This window comes from Fonsecaea multimorphosa (assembly GCF_000836435.1).
Source record: "Fonsecaea multimorphosa CBS 102226 unplaced genomic scaffold supercont1.14, whole genome shotgun sequence".
In the NCBI taxonomy this organism is placed as follows: Eukaryota; Fungi; Ascomycota; class Eurotiomycetes; order Chaetothyriales; family Herpotrichiellaceae; genus Fonsecaea; species Fonsecaea multimorphosa.
In genome coordinates, this window is record NW_015971648.1 from 842224 (window position 1) to 865128 (window position 22905).

The following is a 22905-nucleotide window of genomic DNA, read 5'->3' on the forward strand; positions in this document are numbered from 1 at the left end:
CCAACTGAAGATAATATTCACCTAATAGCGAACGGGTAACAGGCGCAAACAGATATTTGTTTCTTGCGTGGGGCCAGTTCGAATGACATTCCGAAAACGCCGAGCACTTTCGCAGAGTCTCGGTCGGTCGTGTCGAGGCTCCGATTCGCCCAAGAAAATATCAGCGTAATCTTCGGGAAAACTCAATATTCCTTGCCCGGCTACCCTTTTTCTAGCTGCGTCGAGCACGAGATCTTTCAATGCATCGGACCAGTGTCGACGCAATCTTTGACAATGCCGCGTAAACCCTCAACGCCCCTCAAGGTGAAAAAGAATCTTCTAGGCGAAGTTGTATGTCCAGATTAGACCCTTCTGTCGGTCTGCTTACTGACTGCTTGCGCAGAAAATCCGGCAATCATGGAACAAATACAACCTCTACAACCTGGCACGACAGATGCCTTATTCAGGAAGATCACATCATTTCTTCAAACAGAAGTGGATTTCAAAATCTCTGGCGCGAAACTATCATGGCGAACACATCCGCGAGAAACAATGGCTGCGAATGTTCGACAGGAGGATCCGGTCCGTTGTACCCATGGATGCAGAGTATTTGGCTTCCAATGATGGCTCGCTGGAATCTGCTGGTCGTGGCTCAGGGTTGGAGGCAAAAGGGAAGCAAAAGACGGCAACAGCAATACCGTACATGCAAATGACCTTTGCGCCGATGGAACGGAGATTGGACACGGCCATCTTCAGAGCCATGTTTGCCAGCAGCGCTCGTCAGGCCAGGCAATTTGTCGTTCACGGAGCGGTGAAGGTCAATGGGAAGCAGGTGAGCTGAGATCGATGAATCTTGATGCAATGTGCTTAACGCGAGCAACAGATGCGGTATCCGGGGTATTTGCTCAACCCTGGAGATATGTTTCAGGTTGAGCCGGAACGAGTTATGTGGGCAACGGGAGCGCCCAAAGTCCCGCTAAAAGCGACCAAGAGCGAAGAAGGCGGAGATGAAGACAACACCGAGGAAATTTCAGCAAAGTCTGCCGAAGAAGAAGCGGCCACTGAACAAACGACCGAAGAGGACGTCGATGTTGATAGAGACCCGCGCGAAGTGCTGAAAGACCTACGGGCGAAAGCGAAGAGTGTCCTCACAACATCAAAACGAGACATTGGCGCGAAGCGGAAGCAGGACCTTCGAGCGTTCTCCATCGCCATCAAAAAGCTGCTGTCACGATCCTCATCATCAACTATCCTTACAGACAGTCTTGAAGCTCAGTTTGCGGAGATCCAACATCAGCTAAACATACGGAAAGAGAACCAAGACACCGGCACGAGCAGCATGCCTTCTGCACAAGACGACAAGAACTCTTCTCCCGAATCAAGTCCAACGACAGAAACAGTGGCCGAATCGGTGGCCCCCGAATCTAAGCAGGAGGCCATCTTCACTGACGCCGATTACAACGAGCTCTATGCTGCACTTCGCTCTATGCATGAGAACCCTGTTGATGACTCGAAACCTTATGCCACTCCCTGGATGCCGCGTGAATACATGAGTGCATTTGCCTTTATCCCTCGATTCCTCGAAGTCAACCACAACATCTGCGCGGCCGTTTACCTGAGACACCCGGTTGCAAGACCAGGTCTGGCCGAGGTGCCCAGCCCCTATCAAGCTGATCTCCATAGTACGGCTTTCGCATGGTATCTGAGAAGGCGATGAAGATCTTTCGAGGATAATGAGGTTGACTTCTGTACAACAACTGTCATTGCTACATACCTAGGTAGCGATAGAGGCTGGCTAGACTCGCGTGTACAATGAGAAAAGCGGCTTGTTCATAAACCGGTCGTCTTTCGAAAGCTAGGCATCTCTAGCAACCATCTGCCTAGCATCTATCCATGAAAATCTTACAATTACAACAGCGGGTTCGATCTGTACTCTGGGGCTGTTTCGCCGTTGACCTCTGGTTTCTTCGCCTGCTTCTCCTTATCAAGGTCCACCTCAGAGTCCTCTAACTCCGCCAAGTACTTCTCCGCCTCGAGAGCAGCTATGCATCCGCTTCCGGCGCTGGTAATGGCCTGTCGGTACCGTTTGTCCTGCACATCTCCGGCCGCAAACACGCCCGAGATGCTGGTATAGCTTGTGCCCGGTTTCGTCAGAATGTAGCCATCTTCGTCAGTATCCATTTGGTCCTTGAAAATGGCGGTTGCCGGGTCGTGGCCAACCGCGTAAAACAAGCCATTGGCATCCAGGATCTCCTCTTCCTTTGTGACCACGTTTCTTACTTTGAGATGTGTCATGAGTCCTCGGGGTTTATCTTCTCCTTGCACCTCGACTGCAACGTGGTTAAACTTCACCGTCACCTTTGGATTCGCCAAGAGTCGTTTCGCCATGGTTTTTGAGGCTCGCAGTTTGTCCTTCCTCACCAGAACAGTGACGTGGGAGCCGTATTTTGTCAAAAACATGGCCTCTTCTGCGGCAGAATCACCTCCGCCGATCACAACGAGCGGTTTGTTGCGGAAGATGGGGACAGCGCCGTCACAAACTGCGCATGCAGATATACCGTTCTGCCAATAAGTCTCCTCGCCAGGTAAATGTAATCGTCTCGCATTTGCGCCGGTCGCAATTATGACGGCGTCAGCCGTGTGCGCCGGCTCGTCTGATTCTCCATCTTGGTATTCTCTCCATAAACGGAACGGCCGTGATTTCAGGTCGACCCTTGTGATTGTTTCGGTGATGACCTCTGTGCCAAACCGGAGGGACTGTGCCTTCATCTCTTCCATCAGCTCCGAGCCTCCAATACCCTTGGAGAAGCCTGGGTAATTCTCCACGTCGGTGGTGGTTGTAAGTTGGCCGCCCGCGGCGGTACCACCAGCGAGGAAGCCTTCATACATGACGGGTTTGAGCTCGGCACGTGAGAGATAGATGGCAGCGGTGTGAGCGGCAGGACCGGAGCCAATAATGGCGACCCTGGTATGAGGAGGCGCCATGGCGCGCAAAAGAGAGGAGGAAAAGCTCGCTTTGGCCGGGGATTGTTGTTTTTCGAGAGACACTGATGCGGCGGCAAGAGAGAGAGTGAGGGAGGAACGTAGAGGTCGTGAGACGCGGTGGATCTTGGAGTAAAACAGTTTGGCGAGTGAGGAGAACAACACGAGGGAGAGAGAAAGGAGGTCTTTCAATGTTTCGGAAAGAACAAAAGAGTGCAGAATTCCAGCAACGTCGATTGACAAATTGTGAGAAGTTCGTGTGTTTGGATTGCAAATCGCCAGAAACTGCGGCCAGTGGCGGCGATGGCGGGTCGAAGCGAGCCACCAACAGCCAACAGCGGAGATGCTGAAGAGGCATTATTACGAGGTACCCATGCCAAATGCAGGGGCTTTCAAAAATCGCTCCAAATATCGCCCGTCCTTGGCCTGCAGTGCCTGCCTTGATCACGGCATCATACACCCATCTGGTCAATTCATTGGGACGGCTGTTGTTCTCTTATTGTTACCTCGTCTCATACGCTGCTCTTCTCCTCGCTCGTGGAACTGACCTCAAAGCATTGGCCCGTGACACGTTAGACGGTAATGGGCTTGTTCAGTGCACTTTTCCATCCCAAGAAGCTCCCAATGCTCGTGGTTACCCTTGATGCACTTGGAACAGTGTACAATTTCCGGCAGCCAGTATCTGTGCAATACCTCCAGGTTGCCGAGAGCTGCGGGCTCAAAGCTAAAGTCGATCTCAAACAGCTAGATCGATCGTTCAGATCTTCCTTCAAGCACTACAACGCCGCCCATCCCAACTATGGCAAGAAGACACTCGGAAGTCCTGAGGAGTGGTGGACTAAGGTCGTCAACCGAGCATTCGGCGATCTCGTGGAAGGGGGAGAGGCAATGCTGCCCAAGGACTTGGGGTCTGCCCTCTACAAACACTTTTCCTCCAGTGCTGCTTATGAACCCTTTCCTGACGTGAAGCCCTTTCTCCAGAGCATGGCTGCTCTGAAGAAACAATACGCTGATCCAGAAGGACCTCTTGTGGCGACTGGAATTGTCACAAACTCGGATCCTCGAGTCAGAGTGGTGCTACAAGACATGGGTTTCCACGTCGGACCTTCGAGCATTCCAGATTTCGAAAGTATAATGAAGACGCACATGGATAGTCTCCGCGACCCGTCCAAAGTGGTCTTCAATAGTCCCGTCAGAGACTATTACAATCCCCAGAACGACTTCGATTTCCTTTGCACGAGCTACGACGCCGACGCGGAAAAGCCAGACGAGAAAATCTGGCTGGAAGCTCTGAGGCTTGTGTTTCCGATGCCTATTTCTCGATCTGAACAGAAATCTGAGCCAGCCTCCAGCATAACGGAAGCATTCAGAAAGGTCTCATCAGCTCTCAACCACCAATCCGACATTTCGAGGATGCTGCGGATCCATATCGGAGACGAATACTCAAAAGACTATGTCGGCGCCGTCGGTGCAGGGTGGGAAGCTCTTCACCTCGATCGAGAGGGAAGCAGCTCCGGCTTGGGGAGTGATGCTAAGGTCGTCCAGTCTCTCGACGAAGCAGCCATGGTTGTAAATCTGATGGCCCGAGACTATTTCCGTCAAAATGAAGACTAGCAGGCTCGTGGCCGCGGATCCGCGAGTGCATCGACTGTTCTCTGCAGTTCCCATCTGAGAAGGAATTGCACCTGCAGCCATTGGACCGGAAAGAGACGCACATCATTGGCACATCGCAAGTGCCCACGTTAGCGGCTGCCGGAAAGCCATGCCCAATGAGAAGATACCGCAGTGACATGCATTCTGCATCACTGATTAGAGCTTCTCTAGCGCTTCACTGACATCACTTACTCATCAACAACTTTGTCGATATATTCTTGTTCTGATCTCTTACCGCACCCTCGTTCCCAGAGTGACGAGGATTTCCAAAGAGCATACAATAAACATGGGACAGGGCAAGTTCGACCATCTTCCTCTCGCCGAAAAAGGCCCGCTCAAAGTACCTCTGTATGGCCGCGTACTTCTAGACAGCCCCTTTTACAACAAAGGGACATGCTTCACATCACAAGAACGTCTGGATTTCGGCCTCAAAGGCCTCCTGCCTACCAACATCCAGAAACTTGATGAACAGGTCATGCGAGCCTATCAACAGTACTGCAATCAACCAGATGACCTGTCCAAAAACACGTTCATGACCTCGATGGCCGAGCAGAATACCGTGCTCTACTATCGTCTGATTCAAGACCACCTGCGGGAAATGTTCAGTATCATCTACACTCCAACCGAGGGCGATGCCATAGAGAACTACTCTCGAATCTTCCGCAGACCGGATGGCTGCTTTTTGAGTATCAAACACCCCGACGAGGTAGAGGAGCGACTGAGCAAGTTTGTCAACAAGAATGACCCCGACGCAGGGGTCGATTACATCGTCGTCAGTGATGGAGAAGAGATCCTCGGAATCGGCGATCAAGGGGTTGGAGGCATCTTGATCAGTGTGGCCAAGCTGGCTCTGATGACCATCTGTGGTGGATTGCATCCTAATCGGACCCTTCCAGTCGTCCTTGACACGGGGACGGACAACGAAAATCTGCTGAATGACAGCCTTTATCTCGGCCACCGTTTCAGACGTGTTCGAGGAAAAGACTACGACAACTTCTGCGACAAGTTCATCCACACCGCCAAAAAGCTTTTCCCGAAGGCTTATATCCATTTCGAGGACTTTGGTCTTCCTAACGCCCGAAGGTTGCTCGACAAATATCGCAGTGAGTTTCCCGTTTTCAATGATGATATTCAAGGGACGGGGTGCGTGACCTTGGCTGCGATCATGGCCGGCTTGCATATCAATGGCGTAAAGATGTCGGAGTTGAGAGTGGTCATTTTCGGAGCCGGGACTGCTGGATGCGGGATCGCCGAGCAGGTGCAAGCGGCAATCGCCACCCAATCCGACAAGAGCAAGGAAGATGTTGCGGAACAGATCTGGTAGGGCTTCCTTGATTCGTGGAACACGAGCTGACTGCTTCAGGTGTGTTGATAAACCGGGTCTGCTCCTTGACAACATGGGCGATACCCTTTCAATCGCACAGAAACCCTTTGCACGCAAAGCATCCGAATGGCAAAATAAAGACACCAAGTCTCTCAAGTCGATCATCGCCGAAGTCAAACCCCATGTCCTGATTGGGACGTCCACAGTTCCTGGCGCTTTCACCAAGGAGGCTGTGCAAGAGATGGCAAAACATGTCGAACGGCCCATAATATTCCCTCTCAGCAATCCTACACGTCTGCACGAGGCCAAGCCGGAAGACCTCATCCACTGGACAGATGGTCGAGCTCTTGTTGCTACGGGCTCGCCGTTTCCGCCTGTCAAGCACAATGGCAAGGAGATCGAGGTGGCGGAATGCAACAACTCTGTCTGCTTCCCTGGGATAGGCTTGGGCGGCGTCCTGTGTCGAACAAAACTAGTAACGGATAAGATGCTCGTCGCAGCCGTGACTGCGCTGGCCAAAGAAGCTCCTGCTATGCAAGATCCGGAAAAGGCCCTTGTCCCAGGCGTCGAGCAGGCTAGGCCGGTCAGCGTCAAGATCGCAATGGCAGTGATTCGATGTGCGGTCGAGGATGGGCTGGCGCAGACGCCAGATATTCCTGTCGACTCTGATGAGGACTTGCAGGAATGGGTGGAGGCGCAGATGTGGGATCCAGTCTACCGACAATACGTGAGGCCATGAGATGCAGGATATCGCCCTGTTCATCCTTGCAAATTGCGACAAGTTCATGATGTCGCAGGAGATATCGTACGTTTGCACGGCCCCCATTTGGCACTCTCGTTCTCTTCAGTATACCTTTTCGCGGCACACCTGACATATTGAACGAATATGCGCTCTGGGGCACAGTGTCTCCATGCAGCTACATTCTTGTACAGGGTAACCCAGAGACGGAGCATGCTTTACCCCAAGGATGCAAGGAATTTCCTTTGAACAATGTAGAATGTGACTGGAGAGTTGCAAGAGGACACTCGATTCTCCACAGTGCGTTGCTGTAAAACAGGTGGCTAAGTGGCCAGTGAAAGTCCTTTGAAGTTCAGAAGATGATCACTGAATTCTGCCCATTGATGTGAATATTCTATTCTGTGCATTTTCGAATAGATCACTGAGAACCAGAGTTCCTGGCCCGGGTAACCATCCTATTACCGTCGTCAACATCAGATCCTGATCACTACCGCGATGTCAAAGCTTCGAGTCGCTCGATCACGACGTCGTCGACATCGAGATATCCACTGGCCCTGGTCTCCTGTCTGCGACGATTCGAACGCTCGAAGGGAAGCCTCAGCGCATGGCCAGGAAGGGTCGGAGTGGTATGGAAAGCAGTGATGAGATTTCCCACCTCGCGCTTGAAATCAGCCATAGGCCTGAACTTTGATGGGTCAATGGCCATGATGAAGTATCCGAACTCTTCCAGATTTGGGGGCAGTGCAGGGGAACCAGCCAAGATCCCCAGTAGCTGGACCGCGATAGCCAAACCGCTTCCTTTCGCACCACCCCAGACTGCTAGTGCTCCCTTCAACGCCTTCTCGGGATCTGTCGTCATTTCCCCGTTCTCGTCGAATGCTGTATCCGGTGGCAATTGCTCGTTCTTGCGCATCGCCAGCATCACTTGTGCATGAATGATCCGGGAGGTTCCAATATCGTAGATGATCGGGACACCATCAGTGGGGACGCCGATGCAGAAGGGGTTGGTGCCAACGAGAGGTTTGTAGGTGCCTTCTGGCGCCACCCAGGGGCTGCAGTTCGAGGCGATGATGGTCACAAGGTCCTCAGCCGCAGCCATCTCAGCATAGTAGGAAAGCATTCCAGTGTAGTACGTGTTGTTGGCTCCCACGGCTGAAACACCACAAGCTTTGGCCTTTTCGATTGCCACCTTTGTCGCCTCGTGGGCCACCAGATAGCCGAGAGTGTCCTTGCCATTGAGCTGGGCTGTTGTGGGCGATTCCGAGGTCACTTCGATGCCAGATGATGGCGCCTTACCGGACAGTCTGTCGGCAATGCTAAGGATTCGTGCGAGTCCTGCGATGCCATAGCCGCGGAGTTCGCTGTCAAGCAAATGGTCACGGATGGTGGGAATGTCTTCTTCCTGGTATCCAATCTCGCGCAAGGCTCGGTCTGCCAATTGCTGGGCTTCCTCAAAGGCGATTTTCATCTTGACGCTGCCTAGAGTACAAGAGGAAGTCAAATTTGGCGCGAGGCTCTCGGAAGGGAGATCCAGATTCCAACACCGGCATAAGTGTTTCGAGAGGAGACGTGGCAAGGATGGTGAGGGTGAAGCAGGCCGATGACCAGAATTGGGGAAATTTGGAGCAAAAGGACTGAGTCCGCCGAGGTCCGCTGTCCGCTTTCTCATTCTCACGTACTCCAAGTTCTTCAATGTCCTCTCCTCTGTATTTTTCCCAACGTGCGCGATGAAATGCGGCTCCAATTACGAGCGATATTGATCTTGTCCAACAGGCATAATCAACGCTCATTCTCACTGGCCTCGCAGCTTTACCCAGCGCTTCAAGAGGATAGCAGAAGGCCTGGCTGGCGGGGTCAGAACCTCTTCAAATTTTGCAATCTTTCTCTGCCACTGATCACTGACGTCCACAAGCTACTTTCCGCAAATAGCAGAGTCCTCAGTGCAATTTACAGTCGAGGTGAACTGGATGTTGCAATGCGGAGCAACCTCAGAATAGTCTTCACAGGCCTCATGGGCCCTGTCAGCAGAGACAGACAGTTAACCGGTGCGATCTCCTGTCCTAATGGCTGCTTCCACGGTTGAAGCAGAACCCAGGATACCCTCGCGACCTGCTCTGGTGGCTCACGTCGCCCAATCATTTTCTTTCGTTTCCAGTGGTTCAAGTTGTTAGCACCTGAGTCACCAAAGGATGATCTAGAGCAAAAGCCTGAGCCAAAACACGAAAGTTCCACTGGTGCAGCTCCGCATGGTGTGGGGCGAAACTTAAGATAAAGTTACCAAATTTTGGGCACGCTCAGAGGTATTTATATATATATACATTTATATTTCAGAGTGCTGTAGCCCGTAAATCGAACACAAACACCAGTCGATAACCTTAAATGTACAGTCGAAATCGCGCGCCCTTGACTTCACCGAATCGAACTCCAATATGGTTGCCCTCTCAGCTTTGGCCCATCTAATCAACGCCACAAGCATTTCCATCGCGAATGCCCCCCAACCTTCTTCTACATCCAGCCAACCTACAGACAATCCCGCTGCTACACTCCTTTCACGAAATATCATACCATCAGGCTGTTACGAAACAGTCGGAGTCGGCTGGGGTGATTTTCGTGTTAACCGAACCATCAATAAATGTTACCCCTACTTGGAACCTACCTGTGAGAGAATCGCCAAAGCTACGCTATCAAAGTGGATGGATTTCTGTGCTCAATGGGACTCGACAGGCAATAACGTGGTGAAGACCTGTCAGTGGAAAAAGAACAAACCATACAGCCTTTACAAGGACGCCCCGAAGGATGACGATCGTCGAAACATGCCCTATCGCGTGCCAGGACCTCTGAGGTGTTGCCCACCGCCGTACGAAGGGGTAGACGTGTCGGAATACGACATGTCAAATAGTCTGTGTAGGATGTGGAGGGTCGAAAATGACGGGGAGTACCGTTATTACTCCCAAAATTTCCCCTTGTATGGGATCTTCGACGAAGAATACAACTACGAAAACATGAACATATGGTCCTACGACCCTGAGACGCACACTTCCGATAACATCTCCCTCTTGGATGAAAAAGCGAAAGAAGATCTCAAGACGGATTACTCCCCCTTGACCTTAAAAGAACTCATCGAGGAGGAGAAGGAGGAAGAGGAGAAGAAAAAGAAGCCTCAACATCTCTCGCCGTTCTACTGAGAGGCACGAAGCGAGAACCAAGCCTCCTACCAGGTGTTGCATCCCAATGTTTGGCCACTGAATGCATGGAATGACACTGGTTGTACTCTCGCGGCATCTGAGGTTGAAAGTAAGAGCGTTGACTGAACGACGACAGTTTGGAGCTTCCCGATTCCTTGCGACATCTATCGGAAACGCAGCATCGAACGGGGATTGTACTTGCAGGAAAACTTCTGGGCGAGACCGACTGGTCGACACCTGAGACTCATGAATTCCCGACATTATATGGTGTTCAGACTTGGAACAGGCTGTTAGAGGGCTCCGAGGCTCTGGCATCAACCAAATCGTATATCTTCAATGTGTGTCTCGCCTTCATTTTCTTTTATTCGACACTCTCGCCTGGAAATACCTGCTAGATTGATGCGCATGTCATGGCTGGGCTCAGCTGCGGAAATATCTGCCATGACGGCCCAGCATCCTCCCGCGGCACTACCGGATGCGGATGAAAGAGAAGGTTGAGTGGGCTGAGATACAGAGCGAGTCGGGTTGTGGGGACACATCAATTGCACTGAGAATCTCATTCGCCAATTTATCGATGAATAGGTGCTTCAGGGAGAAACTTGGTACTATTAGGGGCGGTGAGAGAGATCAAAGAGGAGAACGCGTTGGATATTTCAGTCGTGTCACAACCAGAGCGCAGCTCCAGCCGTTCTTGGCACAACGCGAGGCTGGAGGTGAAGGCTGTCAGTTGCGCCGGTTTGTTTTTCATTGTCAGTTCGGGACCATTTAATATCGTCTTACTTCATTGTAACCCTGGAGAAGCATTATCTGCCACTGTATTCGGTTCGGACCATCTGTTTCGTTCTTCAACATCCCATACTTCCCGACGCCTGGCTATGAAGCCTTCACCTCTCCACGTACCTCCCACGTCGCATCCTTTCGTACCTCCACGAACCTAAGGTCTCCTGATTCAATCGACCCGCCGTACCAGGACATGCCCGGCGCTGGCCAAGACAAGAGGCTGCCCCAATGCGCACAACAAGTAGACACAAGAGAAGGGCACAATACTCGCATCCCAAATTGTGAGGGGCTATTGACGCCAGCGGCTGAGTTGCTTGTTTGCCAGCCTTCAGGGGTTGCAGCCTTCCGGTGGTGTTGGGGTCAGAAATGAATGCTACGGAAGACGAGGACCAATATCTTGCACAGTTCTGCGCACACACACCATGCCCCCAGTGTGAGGCAATTTCATCCTTGGGGAGGAAATCGGCAGTTCAAGAGATGGCGCTGTTCTCCGTTGTAGTGGTAGGGGGGAAATGAAAATTGGGCCAGATGGCACACAATTCGGTCAATGATTGACGCGCAGATCTGTCTGAAATACCTACCTAGGTATAGTCACAGTTAGAGCATGTATTGATTGCTCAAGACGGAAGCCCAGTCTAAGATCATCAAGGCCAGTTGAGGGGCCAAGCGATGACTTGTTTGTTTAGGATCTGCATATCTCTTCATTAGTGCTGCCGGCCATCTTGAACAGGAGTGCAAGCCCCTTTGCATGCTATAAGCGCAAGCGAGGATTCGAGCTACTTCGCCCTAGTTGAAGGGCCTAAGAGCTTTTGTACAGGAAAGACTCTCTAAGCGAGAAAATATGTCGCCTAGAGTGCCAGGATTAAAAAGGCTCGGAATGTCCTCCTTCATAGGGGCCACTACGACAACGGCTGATATGCTTCGACATGGTCTGCTTGAGCACTGAAAGCTTAGGCAATTTGAGTATTCAGTAACGCTCAATGCGCATCACTTCATATTTTTGATCCTTTTGGCTTGGATCTCCAACCACTGCGCATACTTCCACCATCAATCTCTATCACATTACCTGTGATATGGTTAGATCCACGACTGGAAAGGTATAAGACCAGACCGGCAAAGTCTTCAGGAGTGCCAATTCTGCCGGTGGGTTGAGTGCTCAGGAAGAACCCAAGGCTCTTTTGGATGCCAAAATTTGACATTCTAGAAGGGAATAGCCCACTTTAAAGCGGTTCGAGTTAGTCTTTCAGGTTGCGCATGGTAAGCCTTGCATCGACTTACGGGCAGATACAGTTGACCAAGATATTCTTCGGAGCAAATTGAGACGCTTGTTGCCGAGATAGATGAATGCAAGCTGCTTTGGAAGGACCGTCTGCAAGATGTAAATCTCTCACCCGCAGTAGAAGGCATCAGAAGTAGACATACAGCTGTAAGCGCCACTACCCGCGACGGACAGACCGCCTTCCCCAGTGGCGGTAGGATCACCCGTCGAGAGCCCGGCAATAGATGCTAAATTGATGACTCGAGAGGGATAATTCCCTGAGGCACTCTTTTGGAGAAGTGGTACGAGCCTGGTCCAGTTTCAGCATCAACATTCCAGCCCTTCAAGAAAACAGCCGTACGCGATAGTCAAGTAGAAGATTGCCTTCACATTCAATGCCATAATTTTGTCCCAGCCGTGTTCGGGAAAGTCATCTGAGGGAGCTCCCCTGTTCCAGTATGTGAGTGTCCATCATCTGTGACTGATGTGAAGAAAATTGCTTGCAAGATGAACCGTACCAGGTAGCGCCAGAGTTGTTTATCAAGACCGTCAAAATGTCGGTTCGCTTCTTGACCTCTGCTGCCAGTCGATCGCAACCAGCCTTGTCTTTGAGGTCGGCGACAATATACTCGCATTTGCCGGGACCAAGGTTGTTTAACCTTGCAGCGCACTGTAAACCATGATCTCAGCCGAGAGTTTCGAAGCAGGCCTTAGAGACTCGGAGCTCTCCCTCACCCGTTTGAGCTCGGACTCCTTTCGACTAGCTATAAAGACTTTGGCGCCGTTCTGCACAAATGCTTGCGCTGCGATCTCGCCCAGGCCGGAGGCCCCCCCAGTAACCAGCGCAACGTGGTGGTCGAATTTGAAGAGATTTTGTGCTCGAAGATCTGCCTGTGGCTCCATGTTGGCGGGCGGAATGACTATAAAGTCCAGAGGGTCGCCGCGGTGCTACCGTTGAGTCCCGGAGTGGCCAGACTTCAAGTCCAATAACGAAGCTTTCGCACACGAAGTTATTGCTATACGGCGTCGATTCCAGAATGAAAATGGAAATGCCGCTTACATTGGTATATAAAGAGGGTTCATTCCCGAGGGGGGTTGTCGGCTATCACCAGATAAAGACCTTAATGCCAACCTCGGCCCCAATTTCCAAAGGATCCAAGAATAACTCACCTGGTATAGAGCTTCAATTGCCGAGGCTAACCTCCATCTTTTGTACTGACCAAATTCCTTCATCGTCTGATCCCAAGCATACAGTCCCCAATGGAACAAAAACAAACCCAAAATACTAGTAGGGCGACTAGCAGTTTCTGAACTCTTTAGTCCTTCTTCCACTTCACTCCCGCTCGTCGTGCTGGCTCTTGCTTCGCTCTTAACACCGCCTCTCTCAGCTGCACCCGCCCCAGCCAAGGCCTGCGCAGCACTGATGCCATCACCATCCTTGCCTTCGAGGGTCATCCCCGGCGCACCAGCAGGGACACTGTTATGCTCGACGTCCTCATAAGGCCGACAGAAGTCCGTTTGACCCTTAGCAGCACGTATAACCCACGGTGGAAGAATCCCAGCTTCGATCTCATACGTCCAAGGATCTTTGCATTCTTTGTCCACAGGCCTGATCCGGCCACCGGAGAGCTTCTCAACAATCCACACGAAGATGTTGAGCAGAATGTAGCTGATGATCCCCGCAATAAGGCCATACGCAATGCTGTATGTGAACGGCATAATGGCGATTGTCAGGAATGCAGGAATCGCATCACCGATGTAGCGCCAGTTGATGTCCTCGGCGGCTTTGGCCCTATACCAAAGGCTTGTCAGTTGAAACCGGAGAAAAAGGCTGGAGGATTGACTTGCATGAGCGATCCAACCATAGTTAGCACACAGCCTGTAGCGTAAGGAGGAATTGACGCAAAGATTGGTGCAAAGAAGATGGAGATGAAGAAACACAGTCCGGTGGTGATCGCCGTTAGACCAGTGCCTCCGCTCTCCGAGATGCCTGCACCACTTTCGATACTATTGTACTGTCAGCATTGATGTCGCCGGGGGAGGCGTGAGGCTTCGGTCTGGTGGTACCCACTATGCAGTGACAGGTGGTGTTCCAAAGAGTGCACCAATGGAAATACCGAAAGCGTCAACAAGGTATGCCACAGCAGAGCCTTCGAAATCCTGAGTCTTCTCGTCAATGGCACCGCAGAAACGAGCCATGGAATACAGTGTGCCGGTACAGTCTAGGATATCAACGTAGAGAAAGGTGATGAAGGCCGGGCCCGAACTGTCCTCCATATCCCGAGATATTCCACTCCTGCACCGTCAGGATCTTCTCAATGGGATGGAAAGTGACAACCTTCTTGAAGAAATCGAACATCCTATCGCCAAGCTCCGTGTATGGGAAGTATGTAACAGGTGTGCCTCTAGGCCAGGAGATGATGCTGACCAACAAGATGCCGAAGATGATTGCGCCCTTGACACGGAACATCATGAGCATGACGGTGAAGAAGCCGCCACAAAAAATACCAATCCACATGGTGGGATTTCGCATTTTCTCGGACGAAGGATCGCAGTCGCGGATGTCGCACGATGACCGAGGAGCGTCTTCTATTTTAAGCTCCATCAGAAGCTCCCCACGAGGAGATGCTGAGGCCGAAGCCTTTGGTCTTTTGCTTTTCCTCCTGTACTTCGATAGGGAAATCCTTGAGGGTTGGAAACGAAGACCCTCTCGAGTTAAAGCCCCTAGATGCTCTCGGAAACGACCTGTTGGAGGCTGTTGGAGCCGCCCTGCTGAAGATCCTGCTTTGAGAGGGCGCAAGGCTCACAGGCATGCTGTACACACTGAATGGCTGGCGGGGTAACCGCGGGGACCTTGTAATCAGCTGGCATGTCTGAGAGATTAACAAGGCTATCGAAGTAATTCAGCCTTGTCGAGCAACGGTCGAGGAAGGTGAAGAGCATTGCATATGCTGGACTGTTTCTGTAAGCCTTGTGCAGCCAGCCACACCCTCTCCGCGGTATCGAAAGACTGGTTTCAAGTTCCAAAGCCTGGAGCCGCTTCAGTATTCGTTTCAACGTGTCGACCGAGTCCTTGAACGGACCAGCGGCGGAGTTCCTCACATATCTCAGGACACCAGGCCTTGAGCAACTCTGCGATTGGTAAATTCTGCAGAAAGTCATCGTGTTCGTAGAGGACATGCCCACAGTCTGTAAGGCGTTAGTTGGCCCACGGTCGAACAGTCGTGAATGAGGCTTCAGAGGTCACATTTGCATGGTTGCTGTTCCATTTAGTGATGTCGCCTTCGTGCACAGATGACATCACTCGAGCAACAAAACGTGCAACGGGCGATAGCTCTCTTCTCAATTCCACCGTTCTCGAGGTTTGGTCACTTGCCTACAAGATTCACAACGTTCTAAAAATCAAATCAACTAATGTTTCCCTACTGAGCGATGATAAATACAGAGGAAGAACTACTCGGCGAGTCTCGGGAAATTCTCTAACCTTCCCAACCCAGATAAAATCGCGTCTACAGAGACACCCTTCTACCGAAAATAGATGAAATTCATAGGGGTGAGCCTGAGCATCGGCCAGCGATGCATTACGACAACCAGTTCCCTCTTTTACGCGAAGATTTTCTGGCAGAGTTGCGAAACGACTTACAAAACACTCAAGGAAGGAGAAAGGAAAGTAGATCTGCGGTTGACATCAATGGGCTCGTCTTGAAAGGCCTCGAGTGTGGGCTTGGGCTGCGACAAAAGCCCTATCCATTGACCTTTCTCTGTAAGTCAGGCCTTCCACCGATATTACAAATGCCCAGATCGGAAGGAATGACGTTCATCAACCACAGCAAGCACTCCTTGAAGAAACACTAATCTTTCGGACGCTCATTACAGGACCGAGAGATCGTGCCATTTCCTTCCATTAATAGGAATGAAACCTGCCTTATCAAGGACCCTCCTATTCTTGTTTTTCAAATCGGCGAAAGTGATGTATTCACAAGGGTCGTCGCTAGAGCTAGGCAAACGTTACCCTCTATTTCATCGCATGGGACACCGCCGTTTCTACCTACAAACCCGTTCTTCAGTGGTTGAAGGAGAAAGCAGAGTTTCTTTGGCCAACTGTTTATTGTCACCAGAACCCTCGTTGCAAAGCCTGGATGTTGACGACAAGCTGTCACGCATAATGCAAAATAGTCGAAACACATATCCATGGAGCTCAGTGAATATCGAAGAAGACTTCCTTGGACAAATCGCAGCTTGGTTCGCTAATGGCGGCCTTTGGCACATTCGTTAAGCATCTTTCAGGGGCCACCAGACAGTTCCCATCCATTTGTTGACCGTCCGCGAGCTCTGACGCTTTCCAGGAACATGAAAATAATTCACCGGAGCTCTTCTCGCGAACATCTCAGTGACGACGAGAAGGTCGATTCTCAGGAGCCTGCCATCAACACAATCAGACCCAATTGTATGAAGAATAGAAAAGCTGGCGTTCTCATAGGCTATCACATCTTCTGGTCCTACACAGATAATAAGACCTGCATGAATTCTTGGCCATCTGTAGCTTTCGCTTGAGGTGTGACGTAATTTAGACGAACGAGCCAATAGGGAGAGAAGCGAACAGCGGAGATATTCATCTGAGGACCGAGCATCCCACCCTCAAGGGCTTCCCCCATTCTGCCTTCAGGCCCCGCGAATTTCTTTGTATACCATTGCTGTCTGCCTCATCCTCCGTCATTGCTCGTCAAGCACTCGTCACGATTTCCACTTCTCGTACATCCACGCAGGTGACAGTCAGCCTCGGCAGGGACCTGGTGTGCCCTACGACTCACGAAATGATGAAAAAGATATCAACCCCCAGCAGCTCGTCTGAGAAAAGGAAACCACAATCAGGGAGACATATCACAAAACGTTACGCTCCAAGATCCAAAACAGGATGTCTCACATGTAGGTACGAGAGATTCCTCAAGCTTTACTCTTCATTCTTACTAAACACCATTCAGAATCCGTCATATCAAGTGCGACGAAAATTTACCATCCTGTTACAGATGCTCATCCACAGGACGCAAATGTGACGGCTACGGCGAGCGATCGACATGTCAAGCCCAGTCCAGCGATGGCTTAACCCTAATGACTGTCACGTCTCGACCTCTAGTTCGGTCGAATGAGGACAACCGAGCTGAGGAGTTTTTCCAGATCCAAACCATTACCCAGTGGACGGAATTTTTCAAATCGGAGCTCTGGGACCGATACGTCCTACAGTTATCATTAACGGAGCCATGTCTCCAGCACGCCAAGCTAGCCCTCGGAGCCATGCACCGTTCACTTACCACCGACGCAACTGTCAAAGAATATGGACTCTTTGCCATTCAACAATACAACAAAGCGATCTCGTACGTCGTGCGTCCTTCGAAGCCGTTGCAGCCTATCGTTATCCTCGTAGCTTGTTGGATGTTTAGCTGCTTTGAAGTGATGCGAGGCGACCATAAGGTTTTGGGCCGCCATCTGACCAGTGGTCTGCAATTGATCTCTTCTCGCAGCGGCGCAGGACATGGAGACATGGCCCCGGAGTACGCACCCGATACCAATGCAGAGAATCGAGCCATCTGGGACTGTCTCATACAACAATTCTCCCTCTTGGACTTACAGATGACGATATATGAGCCAGACTGGATTGCTGCTTCGATGCAATACTACCAGCAACCTGGAGAATCGTTTTCATTCTCCTCGATAAGCCAAGCTCGGCGTCATTTGACAGCGTTACTGCTGAGAGTGATAGAAATAAAACGTCTAGAGATGCGTCAATTGGCAGGCGACGCATTGGAGAAGGAAAGCATCCCCAGCAAAAGACAGACCGTGCTGGCTGACCTGGACCGGTGGTCAATTGCATTTGAGTCTTTCGTCGGACGTGGAACAAGGACTCCGACAAAAGAAGACGTCCGAGCCGGGCAGCTACTTCAAATCCAACACCTTGCCGGATCCATCCACCTCTCGGTCACTGCATCGGACGAAGAAATAAGCTACGATAAACATCTGCCTAAGTTTCAAAAACTTGTGTCCTTGTCTCGAGCACTGATGGAGAGGTTGGAGATTTCGAGCATGAAACCCCCGAAAATTAAGAAGTTTCTGTACGAGCACGGCGTGATACCTTCATTATACCTGGCTGGCTATAAATGTCGCGATCCCGTCGTCCGGCGTGAAGCCCATTCGCAGCTTGCTTCGATCCAAAGAAAGGAAGGGATGTGGGATAGCGACCTGATGGCCAAGGTGGTGGGGCATATCATTACTGTCGAAGAGAGCAACCGCCTCGTCTGTAGTTCTTCTGATATCCCTGAGGAGGGAAGAGTTTGGAGGGAATTTATCCATGCTGGTGAAAGTTCCGAGCCCTGGAAAGTTATCTTCGAATTCAGGCTGAACGATGGCAATGGAACTAGGTTGGTCGAGAGGAGTCTAGACTGAGAACAGTTGTCAGGCCTTTCCGAGACGGAAATCTTATCTTGGAGTACTCAAAGGTACAAGAGTCGCATTTAGAGCAAATCACAACCTTTTAACCTGGTTTGTGAGTTTGGAGCCTTCGAAGATAATCTGCCTCCCCTCGTGTCGAAGCCGTACAAATATACGAAGCGCCGAATGAAATCGGGTGCTGCCGACCTTTCTATGTCAGAACTGTGTTATAGCCTTGAGAAGTAATTCGAATTCCTTACACAGAGGATGGCAGATCCTTTCAAGGCATACAACACATTTTTCGTTCCTTCGTAGTTGATGTCCGATCAGATTCTCAGTGTCCCGTTCTCTACGTACTATTCTGGATTGAGAAATGTCAAACACGTTTTCGGCAAAGCTCTGCCGAGATCCGGCAAAAGGCGTGACTTCCGGGCGGATCTCTCCTCCTGGAGTTTGGTCTGATTGGCCTGCTCGTCTATTACTACATCATACATCGTCCGTGTATCGTGGAGTTGCCATGTCAATGATGATCATTTGCCCTAAATTGCTGCGGGTCTAGAGTTATGTCATTGAGCATCTTTGCCCTACCCGAAACGACAATGGCGAGCCTAATTCTAACTGCTTTTCTTAGGAGATATGGCCTGAGGCATGGGATTAAGGAGTGGTGTACCTGACAATCATCTGCAGGGCCAGCACAGTGGGGCACCGCGAAGTATCATTCTATGTACGAACGCTGGCTGGTGAACACAAAACATACAGATTTTCAATTGAGAGGTCCTTTTTCAGGCCGTGCTGGAGACCACATTCAGGCGTCCTGCATACTCCCTGGTTTGGCGCATAGCAGTTGCTCATCTTCATACGTCTGTTCGTGAAGATGACGCAGGAGTCTCAGCGACCTTCCATCGTTATTATTTTCATCCTACCACATAAGAACCTAGTTCGTTGAAGCAACAGGAAGGGCCATAAAAGGGCCAACTCTGCCGCCAGCGAGGAGTGTTCTACCTCGAGAGCGGCAAGGCAACACTAGAAATCCAATACCTTGGAGACGGGACCATCATGACTTCATATTCTTGGAGGAGGCGCTGTTTTGACGTTGTGGTGGTAGCGGTGTCTCAGATGGTCCTGAACACATGCCATGTCGAGGCGAAGCCGTTACCCTCGAAGGCGATGATTACCGACTGGAATCAAGTACGTTTATTTCGGTGTAAATCGGGGTTCACGCAACGCCTATGTTTCTGGGTTTCGTTTTCCATGAGAGCTGACCAAGTGTGTCCCAGCTCACGCCTTCGCCCAACTTAACGTGGACACCATGCTTCGAGAATTTCACCTGCACCCGCTTACAGGTTCCGCTCAACTACTCAGACCCATCCATCGGTACAGCGGCGATTGCTTTCATCAAGACGGTGACGCAGAATGCTTCAGCTCAGAGCGTTTTGATAAACCCAGGCAAGATTGGAGAAGTCCGCAAATGCATATACTTGACTGACTCTGTTAGGCGGTCCGGGACAATCAGGCGTAGGAGACATTTTGGGATCAAGCCAGGAGTATTTGCAGAGATTTGGGCCCGGATACACCTGGGTGGGCTTTGACCCTCGCGGAATCAATAACAGTGGACCTCCAGTCGATTGCTTTCCCTCAAACGAATCAGCCCGGGCGACCTTCGAGACACTATTTTTCGGCCAGGTTACCGACGCATCTTCTACATCCTTAGCAGAGCAATACTACTCGGCAAGCTTATATGGTCAATGGTGTTCCGAGTCCTATAGATATGGAAATACCAGTGGACTTCATATAAGTACGCCGGCCGTGGCTCAGGATATGCTTACATTCGCTCAAGCTGAACAGCGTCTAGCCGGGAAACCCGAGGACGAAGCACAAGTCTGGTATTATGGCAAGAGCTACGGAACAGCTCTGGGAGCGACTTTTGCGGCGCTGTTCCCTCAGAATGTCGGTCGTGTTGTTCTCGACGGAGTTATCGACGCTCAAGACTACTATGAGGGACTCTGGAAGACCAATCTTTACGACACTGATGCGGTACTGGCCACGTTCCCAAAATTTTGCTACCAAGGTGGTCTGCAAAATTGTTCATTCTGGGGCCCATCCGAGCAAAACATCACAGACCGTATGCGCCAAATCCTCTCCAATATTAAACAACATCCGCTCCCGGTCTCCGGTCTTCAGCAGAATGGAAACACGATGGGACTTGCGACTTACTCGGACCTCAAGCAAAGCATGCTCCTCGGCGTATACTTCCCGACGCAGAACTTCCCTACTTTGGCAGAGATACTCACAGGGGCCGAAGTAGGGGACGGCTCAATTATGCCCGACATCCCCACGGACTACCTGTGGGGCCCAGATGTGAACGTTCTGATCAAATGCGTCGATTCTTATGGCAACACCAACTTCACGTCTCTCAGCGAATACCAGGCTTATGTCAACAACCTGACGACCATAAGCAAGTCCCTTGGGGACGCCTGGCCAAACAATGCCGCGACGGTTCTTTGTGGCTCCCTAGATCTTAACATACCGCGCGGCGGTAGTTTCCCTGGTTTGACACGTCCCCAATTCTTTCGTGAGAATCCTCTGACCAAGTCAAATTAAGGGCCCCTACCACCTTCCAGCAACCACACAAATTTTCCGCTCCTCTTCATCAGTAACGCTTTGGACCCGGTCACCCCAATTCGAGGGTACGTGTGCATAAAGGTTTCAACATATCGGAGAGGTTGCTAACACAAGCCTTAGTGCACAAAAGATGTCTAGAGGATTTGCGGGTTCCTCAGTTCTAATTCAAGGGGATGGTCTTGGAGTAAGTGATTTCTTTGTCCTCTCCCCACCAAAAAGGTCCGTAAAACATACTAAGGCGGTTTTCTTTAGCATACGGCATGGGGCAATGGCGGGTCTACATGTCTTTGGAACCATATGCGGGCTTATCTAGACTCTGGAAAAGTGCCGCCTACAAATACAACATGTGAGGGTGCTCCTATACCGTTCAGAGAGAGCTAGATCTTAGGACAATGATAGTAAGACATCTATTATAGTCCGTTTTCGGACTGTCACATCTTAAGCCCAAATCAGGGGGCATACATAATTGAGGAGGATATGTCTTTCTTATTATACTACTAGAAAATCTAGGAGAAACTAAGTCTACGAAGATTGACTCTTAGGCTAGCTACTTTAGTCTCTCAAGGCTTTGCGAATAGATATACCATATAGCCTCGCCTATTTTGATCACGTCCAGTCTAGTACTGATCCTAATCCTTAGCCTCGGCTGATATACCCCAGCGCTACTTTCCTACTCCTTCCCTACTCCTTTCAATCTTAGAGACGAATCTGAGGTTTCGTGTCAGTAGTGTCAAGTCCTCTATTTCATCGAGAACTCCATCTAGGGGCACGAGCCAAAAGTGGTCCAGAAGGTAATTAAATCTCGACATTAACGAAAAATGACTCTAGTAGCCTAAATCAAAGGGGAAACCTATTGTTCTAAACTGAAAGCAATTAAGAAAGGGAACAAAGGGAACAAAAAGGATTTATATACCTAGCGCCACTACTGATGAGAACAATATTTCCTGATCGTTGTTTCTGTATAGTGGGGAGCACAGAGTTCAAGCTTTGATAAGGGCCGTAGAAGCTGACCTCTATTTGCTCTCGCATCTCATCTTATGAGACACCATATTAGACAATATACGTATTGTATGTACATACGCTACTGTGGAAGGACTAGGGATACTCGTTGAGGAGACAATGACATAGCTCTTCCAGTGTTCAACCAGCGATGTAGTCTAGTGTGGCTTTCGCAAGTAAGCATTAGGCTTCCAGAGATCCATAATCATTCGAAAATATAGCTTAGACCCGCTTTGTACAGACTGTAGTATGGAGTGCGGGGCTCTCTTTAAGTGGTTAGTGACTTAACATAAGCAGTTCTCCGCCGTTTATATTTGTCATCATTGGCATCAATTTCCTTTGTACGGAGTATACGAGAACAACTTACTACTTATGGTAGATCACAATTAGGTTCCTCGCGAGCTGTAATCTGCGGTGTGGGAATATTTGGGTCCAAGTTACTGGATGGATTTGCCTGGAAGCAAGGTGACCAATCATACTGTAGATTGAAGCGTTAAGGCAGCAAAATCTGTCACATTGGGCGTATTCAACACGCCGAATACGTAAGTTGCGATATATACGACCCCTGTCCGACAGGGCCCGCCTGGGGCAATCGTCCTCAGGTGTCGGGGACATCGGGGACATCGGGAAACCACAGGACGGAATGCATTGTTATCATAGATTGGCCTCTAACATCATTCGCGTGCTGTTTGAACTGTCCAATTGATGTTGGTTTCTATATATTCCTATTTATAGATTTCTCGCTCCACTTCAAACTAATGGGGGCCTCTGATGCCTTCTTTCCAAACAGCTGCGATGCCCTTACCCTCCTCCCAGAAAGCCTCGACCCCCTTACCCGCGAACAGATCGCCGTTGACAAGAAGTAGATCAGCGCGCAGACCCTATCCAAGAGGACCCGGGAACGTCGTAGGATTCCTCGCGAGGCTGCGCGAGGCTAGCCAATCCGGCCGCGCGCCGGCGC

General features: G+C 50.5%; 11 protein-coding genes across 11 annotated transcripts; 6 read left to right on the plus strand and 5 right to left on the minus strand.

The window, feature by feature from the left end:
- Positions 1-273: 273 nt before the first annotated feature.
- Z520_07352 (uncharacterized protein) lies at positions 274-1696 on the plus strand (the record flags this gene model as incomplete). The annotated part of the gene is made up of 3 exons (XM_016777850.1): positions 274-330; positions 383-811; positions 863-1696. 3 exons carry the CDS (start codon positions 274-276, stop codon positions 1694-1696), a joined length of 1320 nt encoding a protein of 439 aa, XP_016631360.1.
- A 191-nt stretch (positions 1697-1887) lies between these two features.
- Z520_07353 (thioredoxin reductase) lies at positions 1888-2964 on the minus strand (the record flags this gene model as incomplete). The annotated part of the gene is made up of 1 exon (XM_016777851.1): positions 1888-2964. The coding sequence occupies one exon, from the start codon at positions 2962-2964 to the stop codon at positions 1888-1890; it is 1077 nt and encodes a 358-aa protein (XP_016631361.1).
- Positions 2965-3543: 579 nt separating this feature from the next.
- Z520_07354 (uncharacterized protein) lies at positions 3544-4575 on the plus strand (the record flags this gene model as incomplete). Its single annotated transcript, XM_016777852.1, has 1 exon — positions 3544-4575. The coding sequence occupies one exon, from the start codon at positions 3544-3546 to the stop codon at positions 4573-4575; it is 1032 nt and encodes a 343-aa protein (XP_016631362.1).
- Positions 4576-4900: 325 nt separating this feature from the next.
- Z520_07355 (uncharacterized protein) lies at positions 4901-6677 on the plus strand (the record flags this gene model as incomplete). The annotated part of the gene is made up of 2 exons (XM_016777853.1): positions 4901-5934; positions 5978-6677. The coding sequence occupies 2 exons, from the start codon at positions 4901-4903 to the stop codon at positions 6675-6677; spliced, it is 1734 nt and encodes a 577-aa protein (XP_016631363.1).
- A 487-nt stretch (positions 6678-7164) lies between these two features.
- Z520_07356 (uncharacterized protein) lies at positions 7165-8145 on the minus strand (the record flags this gene model as incomplete). The annotated part of the gene is made up of 1 exon (XM_016777854.1): positions 7165-8145. One exon carries the CDS (start codon positions 8143-8145, stop codon positions 7165-7167), a length of 981 nt encoding a protein of 326 aa, XP_016631364.1.
- Positions 8146-9106: 961 nt separating this feature from the next.
- On the plus strand, positions 9107-9862 carry Z520_07357 (uncharacterized protein; the record flags this gene model as incomplete). The annotated part of the gene is made up of 1 exon (XM_016777855.1): positions 9107-9862. One exon carries the CDS (start codon positions 9107-9109, stop codon positions 9860-9862), a length of 756 nt encoding a protein of 251 aa, XP_016631365.1.
- A 1772-nt stretch (positions 9863-11634) lies between these two features.
- Positions 11635-12803, minus strand: Z520_07358 (uncharacterized protein; the record flags this gene model as incomplete). The annotated part of the gene is made up of 6 exons (XM_016777856.1): positions 11635-11860; positions 11921-12011; positions 12065-12210; positions 12262-12348; positions 12419-12570; positions 12636-12803. 6 exons carry the CDS (start codon positions 12801-12803, stop codon positions 11635-11637), a joined length of 870 nt encoding a protein of 289 aa, XP_016631366.1.
- Positions 12804-13005: 202 nt separating this feature from the next.
- Z520_07359 (uncharacterized protein) lies at positions 13006-14099 on the minus strand (the record flags this gene model as incomplete). Its single annotated transcript, XM_016777857.1, has 4 exons — positions 13006-13070; positions 13121-13692; positions 13803-13907; positions 13972-14099. 4 exons carry the CDS (start codon positions 14097-14099, stop codon positions 13006-13008), a joined length of 870 nt encoding a protein of 289 aa, XP_016631367.1.
- Positions 14100-14130: 31 nt separating this feature from the next.
- On the minus strand, positions 14131-14418 carry Z520_07360 (uncharacterized protein; the record flags this gene model as incomplete). The annotated part of the gene is made up of 1 exon (XM_016777858.1): positions 14131-14418. The coding sequence occupies one exon, from the start codon at positions 14416-14418 to the stop codon at positions 14131-14133; it is 288 nt and encodes a 95-aa protein (XP_016631368.1).
- Positions 14419-17009: 2591 nt separating this feature from the next.
- Z520_07361 (uncharacterized protein) lies at positions 17010-18338 on the plus strand (the record flags this gene model as incomplete). Its single annotated transcript, XM_016777859.1, has 1 exon — positions 17010-18338. One exon carries the CDS (start codon positions 17010-17012, stop codon positions 18336-18338), a length of 1329 nt encoding a protein of 442 aa, XP_016631369.1.
- Positions 18339-19379: 1041 nt separating this feature from the next.
- Positions 19380-21129, plus strand: Z520_07362 (uncharacterized protein; the record flags this gene model as incomplete). Its single annotated transcript, XM_016777860.1, has 5 exons — positions 19380-19511; positions 19601-19697; positions 19819-20871; positions 20926-21010; positions 21066-21129. Coding segments are annotated over 5 exons (1431 nt in total), but the record flags the coding sequence as incomplete, so codon positions are not given.
- Positions 21130-22905: the final 1776 nt, after the last annotated feature.